The 12,035-nt window shown below is 35.9% G+C and overlaps 1 protein-coding gene across 2 annotated transcripts in view; it reads left to right on the forward strand.

Annotated features, from left to right (window-relative positions):
• GRM1 (glutamate metabotropic receptor 1) overlaps nucleotides 1–12,035 on the forward strand; it is a 442,360-nt gene that overhangs the window by 379,386 nt on the left and 50,939 nt on the right. For both annotated transcript variants that reach the window (XM_072643642.1, XM_072643643.1), the window contains exons 4-5: nucleotides 377–623; nucleotides 10,940–11,108. In XM_072643642.1, the coding sequence (XP_072499743.1) occupies nucleotides 377–623; nucleotides 10,940–11,108 (416 nt within the window). The remainder of the gene's footprint in view (nucleotides 1–376; nucleotides 624–10,939; nucleotides 11,109–12,035) is intronic.

Consider the following 12,035-nt stretch of genomic DNA (forward strand, 5'->3'; position numbering starts at 1 on the left):
TGACTTAGGGCAGCTAGGTGGTGCAGTGGATGGAGCACCAGTGCAGGAGTCAGGAGGACCTGAATTCAAGTCTCCCCTCAGACACTTGACACTCACTGCTGTGTGACCTTGGGCAAGTCACTGAACCCCAACTGCCTTATCCTGGGTCATCTCTAGTCAGCCTGATGAATATCTGGTCACTGGATTCAGATGGCTCTGGAGGAGAAGTGAGGCTGGTGACCTGCACAGCCCTCCCTCACTCAAAACAAAGTCAAGTGCAAGTCAGGTCATTATTTCTCTGATGGCATGGTCTTTTTCAACAATGATGGATGAATGCATACACTACTATGACTTATTTCCTCTTCCTTGATAACATTTTTGTCTTTTATTGTTACAGGCAATGAGAGTTTAGAAGAAAATTATGTCCAGGACAGCAAAATGGGCTTTGTCATCAATGCTATCTATGCTATGGCCCATGGACTGCAGAATATGCACCATGCCCTCTGTCCTGGACATGTTGGTCTTTGTGATGCTATGAAACCCATTGATGGCAGTAAGCTCTTGGACTTCCTCATAAAATCCTCCTTCATTGGTGTATCAGGAGAAGAGGTGTGGTTTGATGAAAAAGGAGATGCCCCTGGAAGGTAATGAACAGTTCTATCCAACAAAATATTTGACTGAGAATTAGGGTTTTCCAAACAGATGGAAATATTTAGTTTTAATTACTACTGAAGATTATTGGGATCGGTATATCTAGAGACAAATAAAAGCATGCCTTGGGAGGAGAATGAAGGTAATAAATGCATCCATCTCTCTCTGGTTCCTCTCTAGAGAACGCTAAGGGGATGAATTTTCCTTACTGGAAATAAGACTCTGCCTAAGGGTAGGGTCAGCCTAGGGATCATAGATACAGAGCCCAAAGGGACTGAAGAGACCATTTAATCAAAATCCTTAATTTTATAGATAAGGAAACAAGGCTCAAGGAGGTAGAGAAATAACTTGCCTGACAAGAGTATATAAATGTCAGAGGTGGGATGCATTTGAAAGAATAGAAAGCCGCCTGGGTGGTATTATTTGAGGGATTCTTGAAAGGCTTTCCTTTTCCCACCCACAACCCCCAGAATCTCTACAACTAACTTGTGATTAATGCTTGATTTCTATCATTAAAGATTCATGTCTTTGTGTTAAGTTATTATTCATGTTAAAATGCAAATATCCTTGATAGGGAATTCCATTAAGCCTGATCTCAACCCTTAATATCATAACTCAAATTGGTTTATTATATTCCTTACAGTATAGAAATTAGTGAGGGAAAGGTTTTAATGGGCAATAGAGAAAAGAGTATAATCTGGGAAAGGCAGCTCTAGGAGAGGAGAAGGCCTGCTTTAGTAAGCCAAGGAAAGCAAGGAATAAAGGCCCTGGGGATCTGAAAGAATAGTTATTTTTGTTGCTGTTCAGCCATATCCAACTCTTTGTGATGCCATTTGGGGTTTCCTTAGCAAAGATACCAGGCTAGTTTGCCTTTTCCTTCTCCAGTTCATTTTATAGATGAGGAAACTGAGGTAAACAAGATTAAATGACTTGCCCAGGGTCACACAGTTAGTAAATGTCTAAAGCCAGATTTGAACTCGTGAAGATGAGTCTTCCTGACTCTACGCCTGGTACTCTATCCACTACACCACATAGCTGTCCTGGGTACATGTAGCCAGTATGTGCTCTGTTACATACTTGCTGAATAGCCCAGAGCACATCACCTAACCTCCCAGTTCTCGAGTCAGTGTTTCTCAAACATTTTGGTTTCATAACCCTTTTTTACCCTTAGAAGTTACTGAGAACCCTCCAAAGAGCTTTTGTTTATATGATATATATGTGTGTGTATATATATATACATACATATTATATATGTTTACCATGTTAAAATTAAAACATCTTGGTATCATTAATGAAAAAATAGTTTTGACTATTGGAACCCCTGAGAGGGTTTCAGGAACCTGTGGGGTCCTTGGAACATACTTTGATGGCCATTGCAATAGGCAACTCTCTGGAATCATAACTTTCAGAGAAAGTGACAACTTCCATCGGCAAAGAGAGCTTCCCTAACCTGGAGCTTGTCCTTCCAGTGGAATCACTCTTCCAGCCCAAATGCTTTATTAGAAAGTTCTATGTATATTGAGCTGAAATATTCTTCCTTGTAATTTATTATCCTAGTTACACCTAGTTTTTTCCTTTGAGGCAACAAAAAATATATCTAATCCTTCATCTATGCTAAAATCAAATATTTGAAGACAAACTTATTTTCTTCTTAACTCTTTATTTGTCTAGACTAAGCCTTCTAATTTTCTTTACCATGCCTTCACATGACATGACTTTCATAATTTTCATCTCCTGATTGATTTCCTCTGAATGCATTGATACTTGTCAGTGCCTCTCCTAAACTGTGGTACCTGTAACTGAACACCAAAAATATTTAACTTAACTTGATTAAGGCCCATCAAGATCAAATTTTTCAGTCAATTCTTTATCATTATTTTTAGTTTTGACATAATTCCAACATCTAGCAATGTCTTGCATAGCATAGGCACTTAATGCATGTCTATAGCATTTAATGAACATTTCCCATGGAGTTTGGGGCTACATGTAGTTTAAGGAAGATAATACAATGTATTGAGCATTATATTGGGATCAAAATCCTAGATTTTAATTAAAGCTTTACCACTTTGATTCAATTAAACAAGTAATTATTTAGTACCTACTATGTGCAAGACTGTACTATTAGGTGTCAGCTACGCTGACAAAAATAGAATAAATCTCTGCCCTCAGGGAGCTCAGTAGCTGTGAGACCTTGTTGGTGAAGTCAATCCATGTTTCTGAATCAACTAATAATACTTAACCCCTCATAGGGCTACTGTGAGAATGACATGAGAAAGGACTGAATATTTTACAAATGTGAAATTATTCTGAAATCTGTACAATATTGTGTGATTTATTATTGTTATCTGGCATTTCTATGTTATCTGAATTTAGACTATCTGGTTATTTTAAGGGTAGTGAGACTGCATAAAAATCAGGGGTTGTGTGCTTGGACACACATGTGTATAATACAACAGTTCAGTTATAGATAGAGAAATCTCTAAGGCTCTAAATTACAGAACAGTTGCTCATCGTCATTGGTAAAGAAGGTTTGCTCACTAGTAATTTCCTTCGCCTGTTAAATCCCACATTGGAACAAAAATTACTATTACAAATCCAATCCAACCCAGCAGACAAATTAGCATCCATTCTAGCAACTTAATGTGTGTGTATGTATCCACACACATAAGTGTGAGGGAAAACATCATTTAGTGCACGGCATGCTAGACTTGGATTCAAGAAGATGGTTTCAAAGACTACCTCTGATGCTTACTATTTCTATCACCATGAAAAGTCACTTAATCTAAGACCCAATTTTCTTATCTGTAAAATGAAAGGGATGAACTCAGTTACCTCTAATTTGTATTTGTGAGTGTGCATAGGCTAGCGTTTATATAGCACTTTAAAGTATGCAAAATGCTTTGAACATGTTATCTCATTTGATCCTTGCAACATTCCTGGGAGGTAGGTCCTCTTATTATCCCATTTTACAGATAACGAAAATGAGGCAGAGAAAGTTTAAGTGACTTGCGCAGGGTCATATAGTCAGGAAGTGTCTGAGACCAGATTTGAATTCAAATCTTCCTGACTCCAAGTCCAGAAATCAGTGCACTAAACTACCCAGCTGCCTTCAAATGTATTTGGATTAGAGCAATTAATCTATTGCACCAGCAGGTAAAGTCTATATTCTGTCATTTATTTATGAGAGGAGAAAGTCATCCACTACTCAACTGCCATAGGAACACAAATAAGTGCAGTTTCAGCTGTAGCTTTATTGATTTCCTAATCAAGTGATCAATTTACGATCTTCTTCAGAATCTATTCTCTTGCCTGATGCAAATCTGTGTTTATTGGGACCATCCGTCCTTGTAGATATAGAAATCTGTCTGTAAAGCCAATATCTGGGTCAAGGGGGACAGGGATGGCTAATTCTCTCTTGGATCATTTACCCTGTGCCAGCTGAGTTATCATATTCTTGTAATGGGTATTGCATCATTTTCCCAGATGGTTATGTACAAGTTATCCTTCTTGTTTGAGGCACCTAAAAATCTGATCTACTCATTAAAAAAAAGTATCTCTGTGAATGTGTAAGCCGAGTAATAACTATTCTCAGTTTCTTGGAAACTGCATTGCTATTTAATAGGTGAATTGTGACCACAATTTAACCTTGGGCACAAGAAGTATGATAATGGGACAGTGCAGAAGGTGGCACCTGCTGCTGCTGGTGGTTGGTTAACAACACATACCCACATTTATAAAGCAAGTTAAGGTTTACAAAGCAATTTCCTTATAGCCATCCAAGGAGATAAGTAGTACAAGCTTATGGTTCTCAGTTTTAAAACAAAGAAGATGAAAAGCAGGGAAGGTGAATGCTTTGCCCATGTCACACAGATTATGAGTGCAGAGCTAGGATTTGATGATAATAGGAAGTATTTATACAGTACTTTAAGGTTTGTGACATGAGGTACAAATATCTCATTTTTTCTCACCCCATCAATGGCAGGTAGGTGCTACTACTATTTCCATTTTGGAGATGAGAAAACTGAGACTGAGTAGTTAAGTCATTTAAGATCACAAAGACAGGATTTGACTCGGATCTTGACTCCAGGTCCAATGCCCTATCCATTGTGCCATCTTGCTGATTCCAGGCGTCACAGTTCCAAATCCATGGTTCTTCCTACTCTACTATATGGAACTCTATATAATTGATATGTGTCATAGGGACTCCCACCAACTCAAAATTGGAGATAAGAAAGAATATTTCAGTGGATTGTTAATTCTGTGTTACAGAATGTCGGAGACAAGAATTTCCTTCATACCAAACCCGACAGCCTTTGAAGAACTCTAATGATAAGGAAACCCACTACCCCACAAGGAAGCATATTCCAGTTTTTGTAGTTCTAATTGCTAGGAAGTTTTCCCTTCTTTATATCAAGGCTAAATGTGCCTCTCGAACATCTACCTACTTCTTCTAGTTCTTGCCCTTTGGGTTTGAGCAGAACAATTCTATTAACTCTCCCACAATATAATTGTTCAAATACTTGGACAGTTATCATATCTTCTCCTGTCTTCTCTGCACTAAAATTCCATTTCCTGTAGCCAATTCTCTTTTGAACCATGCTACTCTTCATTCTTTGAACACTCTCTTCACTCATCAACTCAAATATAGTGCTCAGAATTCAGCATCGGATCCTCTTAGATGTTCTGCGAGCATGAAGCTCGCATGACTCGTGAAGCCTTGATGTGATGGTATCTCATAGTGAAGCCTAAGCTAAGTCATCAAAATCTATTTGTAGAAAAAGAACAGTGATATAGTACCTTCTCTTACTACATCAGAGGAACATAATCAACTAAAAATGTCCATCATGTATTCTTTTGTAAAATTCTATACCTAGTTCTTAGTGACATACAGGATAATAATATTATGGTGTCAAAGTATTACCTAAAAAGTGTCTTGCAAGTAGTAGAAGCTACCCAATAAACATTTTTTAATGAAGTAAATAAATAAATGAAATATTTTTTTCTTTTTTCTACCATATATGTACTCTTTTTCAAACCATATCTTTTAGTTTTCATTTACTCATAGTTCTTTTCCAAGGCACACTAGCATACCCTTCTTCCATGCCCTTATAGGACTCCCTTGGAGTTCTCACAGTCCCCTGGGAAATAACACATAAAATACCAGCTACACAAAAGCAAAGGGCTTACTTCCAAATGGAGACATTATTTTCATCATTGAAGATGCAATCCTACTTTTTAGTTTATTTCTCCCAAGATATTAATCAAGGGCTCAGTCACTGCTATTTCCAAGCCCATTCACAAAAATTTATTCTAGGAAGTAGCTGGTTGATCTCTTTTTAGTTCCTTTTTCAGTCTCCCCCAACTTCTATCCTCTTTTACCCCATGATACAGTTAGAGTCCTCCTCATAATTACTACAGTTAATCATCATTTAACATAAACTGCAGGCTCTAGGAGAATACAAAGAAAAAAACTAATTTGCAGCACAAGAATATTACAAATAAATTCCAACATGCAAGAAGGCTTCATAGGGTCAAGAGTTAGCTTTAATTATCACTCTGTGACAGATGAGCAAAACTTGTTTTATAAACTCTAGTCAGTTTATATTTTACTTCCTACTCCTTCTTCCTTATTTTCAGTTTCTTCTTGGGTGTGGATTTTTTGTTGGGGTTTTTTTTTTATTATGTACAGTATTGTGCATTTTTCACTTTCTCAGTGCTAACAAAATGAATTTGTAAACATTTTCTCTCTGAGACAAATTTCAGGAAATTGAGTCATAGGGAAGAGAAACATGACATTCTCTCTGCCATAATACACACAAAGGAGAAGAAATAAATGAGACAGACAAGCAGACAAAGAGATTAGAAAGCAAAGTAAAGGAAACCACTTATATTAAACATTCACAACAGGTTTTTCAGGCTTAATGAGTATGGAGAGTAGGGGGTGGAAATTAGAAATGAACATTAATCCAAATAATTAAAATGGATAATACTATATCATAAATAAGATTTATATGCAGCAGCAAATTACACTGAAGACTGGATACATAAATAAGTCTGAGAGATTTTTGGCACCACAAAGAGAAAAATTTTCTTCTCCCTAAGTACCAAGAACTTGCTTTGCATACAATGAGTATTAATACATGCTTGTTAAATAAATGAATGATCATGAGAAGGGCCTGTGACATGAGCTTAAAGAATTCAGTTCTCTCCCTTCACATTAGCTAATGCATTTTCATTTGACCCATGAGAGATAAAAAAAAAAAATTTCCTTTGTCCATCACCATCATCTTGGCTTTCCCCTTGCAGTTGTGTTTGAAGAATCTGGCATAAGTTTGAAGTGGAAATCAGCCTGTTGCCCCAGAGAGAGTAAATTGCAGCTGTATGAGCAGAGCAGGGAATGGAGCACCCAAGACGTAGCAATTAGCTTTCTATAGTAAAAGCCCAAGGTTTGGAGATAGGAGCTAGAGAACATGTCTTGGAGAACCTTGGCCTGATCCCCAGTGGTTATTACTCTTTCTTTTTGAATCACATGGTAAACACTCTCTACATCTGTTGTCAATGTGTAGAGCACCACTACAGAAGGATGAATAATAGTAAAGGCTTGATTGCTGGTCACACTCTTCATGACCTCATCTGGGGTTTTCTAGACAAAGGAGTGATTTGCCATTTCTTTCTCCAGCTCATTTTTCAGATGAGGAAATTGAGGCAGACAGGATTAAATGACTTGCCCAAGCTCACACAGCTAGTAAGTATTGGCTAGATTTGAACTCAGGAAGATGAGTCTTCCCTGACTTCAGGCTTGGCACTGTTATACACTGAGCCACCTAGCTGTCCCTGAGGAAAAAGAAATTGAAAGAATCACAATAGGGAATGAAGTGATTAAAACCATCTTTTTTTGCAGGTGACTTTATGTTCTTGGAAAATCCCAAAGACTCAACCAAAAAGGTAGTTGAAACAATTAATAATTTTAGCAAATGAAATATTTTTGGCTTTTCCTCCCATATCTGTTCTCTTAAAATAAATCCAAATAAATCATGAGCATTCTTATAGATCACAAACAAAGCTCTTCAAGAAAAAATCGTTTTTAAAAAATGCTCCATTTAAAATAATTCCAGATAATATAAAATACCTGGGAGTATACCTGCCAAAACAAACCTAGGAACTATATAAACAAAATTATTTTTCAAAAAATTTTTATACAAATAAAATCAGATTCAAATGATTGGAGAAATATTAATTGTTCATGGGCCAATAAAATAAAAATGACAATTTTGGCCAAACTAATTTCTATATTCAACATCATCCCAATTAAATGACTAAAAAATATTTTACTGAATTAGGAAAAATAATAACAAAATTCATCTGGAAAAACAAAAAGTCAAGAATATCAAAGGAAATAATGAAAAAAAAATGTAAAGGAAGGAGGTTTAGCAGTATCAGTTCTTAAACTATACTATGAGGTAGTAATTATCAAAATTATCTGGTACTGGCTAAGAAATAGAAAGGTAGACCAATGGAATAGAGTAGACATGCAATTTATAGCATCAAATAAATATGATAACTTTATACTTGACAAATAAAGACAAGATTCAGGGATAAGAATTCATTATTTGGTAAAAATTGTTGTGAAAACTGGAAAGCAGTATGGCAGAAACTGGGCATACAACATGTCACACCTTTTACCAAGAAAAGGTGAAAATGGATACGTGACCTAGATATAAAGAGACATTTTACAACAAAATGAGAAGAACATGGAACATATTACTTAGCAATTTAGGGATAGGTAAACAATTTATGAATAAACAAGCAATAGAGAGCAAAATTAGGAATAAAATGGATAATTTCTATTATATTAAACTGAAAAGTTTTTGTACAAATAAAACAAATATAGCCAAGATTATAGGAAAGCAGAAAACTGGGGAAAATTTTTTATAGATAACTTATCAGATAAGAGTCTCATCTAAAATATAGAAAGAATTTAGTCAAATCTATAAGAATACAAGTCATTCCCCAATTGATGAATGATCAAAGGATATGAACAGACATTTTTCTAATGAAGAAATCAAAATAATTTATAGTCATTTAAAATGTTTAAATCATTATTGACTAGAGAAATGCAAATTAAAAGAACCTTGGGATGTCATTTTATACCTACCAGACTGGTTAAAATAATAGAAGGGGGAAAGTGACAAACGTTGAAGAGGATATGGAAAAATTGAGGCATTAATTCATTATTGGTGGAATTGTAAAATAATCCTATCATTTTGACGAGCAATCTAGAATTATGCCCAACAAATGATTAAACTGCCTATACTCTTTGACTCAGTACCACCACTATTTGGTCTATTTCCCAAGATGATTAGGAAAAAAGGAAAAGAACCTATATATTCTACAATGTTTATAGCAGTCTCTTTGTGGTGGCAAAGAACTAGAAACTGCAGTGAAAAATTACTACAGGGATGCCCACCAATTGGGGAATGGCCAGACAAGCTGAGGTATTTGATTATGAGGGAATACTACTGTGCTGTAAGAAATTATGAGCTCAATATTCTTAGAAAAACATGGAAAGAATTATATGAAATAATTGACAGCAAAATGAGCAGAATCAAGAGATTATGGTATATAATAACAGCAATATTGTTTTAAGAACAACTTTAAGTGAATAAGTTATTTTGTTTATTATAAATACCCAAGTTAATTCTAAAGGACAGATGAAGAAAGTATGCAGAGAAAAAAGTGAAAAATAGAAGTATGTATAGAATAATTTTACATATATATATATATATACGTGTGTATGTGTGTGTGTGTGTGTGTGTGTGTGTATACCTTGTTTGGGTCTAATGATAGTCATCTCTAGGGTGGGGGTTGGGGTAGAGAAAAAAATAAATTACATGACAATTTTGTTGTGTATTTGAAACAAATAGCAAGTTGTGCATATTAAATTTGTAGTTTTATGTACAATCATCTTTTTATTGTATTATATTATCAAATTGCTTGTTTTATTCCAGAAATTAAAAAGAAAATTTAGTAAAAGAAAAAAAGAAAGTTTAAAAAGCATTTTTTTCGTAACAACCTTATGAGGGAGATAGTGCAAATTTTATTACACCCATTTTCGTGATGGGACAATGGTCTCTGAGAGATAGGTAAATTTCCTGAGTCCCACGGTTAATAATTTTCAGGTATGAGACTTAAGATGTTAGTGTTAGTACTGGAAGGGACTGTTAAGCCCAATTAAATACATAATGAAGCCCAAACCCCTCATTTTACAGATGAGGAAATCAAGGCCCAATGGGGTTAAATGAGTTGTCCAGGGTCACACAGTTATTAAGGATCTGAAATGGAATTTGAACCCAGGGCTTGTGACTCCACATCCAGTTTTCATTCTATTACACTATACTGCCCCTTTCACTCTCCTCTGAAAGATTTTCTGAAGGATCTCTACAAAAATAATAATTACATCATTATCACTGATGCTAATAACCTAAAAGTTATCATTTTTATTACAGGGAGAGAATAGTGCTTAGAAGAAACTATCCAAGGTTGAACTATACATTTACAACTCAAATAACGTTATATTTTTGCATGCAATCCATGAAAGTCCTACTCTGATATTTTGTTCTGACATAGAATTGAAGTTTTATTTTTCAGAAAAATATTTTCAGAAAACTCAGACTCAAGATAATGACAGTGGAACACAAACTCCAATAGGGCCTAAAATACTAAAAATAGCTTTCAGAAATCTAATAGACCTGGAGTTTGTTGTTCAGTTGTGTTCATCTCTTCATGACCCTTAAACTTGTCCATGGGCTTTTTTTTTTTAGTAACAATACTGGAGTAGTTTGCCATTTCCTTCTCCAGTGTGCCCCCTTTTTCCAGAGGAGGAACTGAAACAAAGAGGGGTAAAGTGATTTGCCCAGAGCCACACAACTATTAAGTGCCTGAGACTAGATTTAAACTCAGATCTTCCTGATTCCAGATCCATATCCACTCTACCATCCAAGTACTACACTTACTAAGTTTGAAGAAGTTTATTACCAAAATGTTGGCCAATATGTGATGGTTTGGACTTTTTCTGTTGTTTTCCTTTTGGCCAAAGCATCTCATGACATTATAGACATGTTGTGAACCTCACACCTGGAGAGAATACCCACCTGATAAATCACAGATCTTTTGAAGTGTTGAAGGATGTGGATAGATGATGGACAGATGCACACTAAAGGATAGAACCAGGAAGTCTGTGTTAGTACCTGCAGAATGAATTGCCTGTTTAGGGGATCTGTTACCATGATGTTCTGCTTCTCCTTCCTAGGTATGATATCATGAATCTTCAGTATACTAATGCTAACCGATACGATTATGTCCACATCGGGACCTGGCATGAAGGGGTGTTGAATATTGATGACTATAAGATTCAAATGAACAAAAGTGGCATGGTACGGTCTGTGTGCAGTGAACCATGTTTAAAGGGTCAGATTAAGGTAAGCCCCCCAAACTGTAATTGTTAATGGTTATGATGATGCATATGGCACTCAAGAAAAACTTTTTTTTGCTTAAACCAAAGTATGACCAGAAACAGAGTGCCAGGCTGGCTATTTCCTTCACTCCACCCAGCACTCAACACTTCACCCTTCCACCCAGTTTTAGTTTAACTGAATTTTTGTGCACATCAGAAGAAAGAAAAGGGAATATAATGCATTTATCATAATAAGTTTGGATACTGTTCCAGGAAAGGGAGACCATCTGCTTTAATCCCACACTTCTACTGGAGGCCTTTCCTACTTTCCCCAGCTGTTAGTGTCTTCCTCTCTCAAATTATTTTCCATCTACTCTTTATACATCTTGTACAATCCAATTTATTTGCATGCTGTCTTTGTCATTAGAATGTGAATTCTTTCAGGGAAGAGACTGTTCCCTCCCCCCCTTTCTTTGTATACCCAGAGTTTAGCACAGGTTCTGGCACATAGTAGGTACTTACTATATTCTTTTTGGTTTGACTTGACTTAAATTTTCTTTAATATTTTATTTGGGGTGGAAAACAGGTCAAAGTACGTACATGAATACAATGAAGACAGATCTCTAATAGGTCAGAGGGAAATAAACAGGAAAACAAAAATCTCAAGGATCATTGTTGATCTTCCTGTGGTTTATTGAAATAAAAACTGGAGAACACTGAAAAAGCATACAACCAAAATAGCAGCAGTTGAAATGAGACAGCACTGGCATCCCTCATCCCCTCCCCTTAACACCCACAAGCTTGCTGATTCCTCAGAAAATACTGATTGACTGTAGGCTGAACATTTTTAGGTCCCCTAATACCAACAGCTCATATTTGTGAGGTGTTTTATGATGTCCAAAGTCAATTTTTATTTTTTCTTTTGTGCCTGGCACATAAAACAATTACGTGT

Source organism: Notamacropus eugenii, chromosome 2, assembly GCF_028372415.1.
Source record: "Notamacropus eugenii isolate mMacEug1 chromosome 2, mMacEug1.pri_v2, whole genome shotgun sequence".
NCBI classification, from domain to species: domain Eukaryota; kingdom Metazoa; phylum Chordata; class Mammalia; order Diprotodontia; family Macropodidae; genus Notamacropus; species Notamacropus eugenii.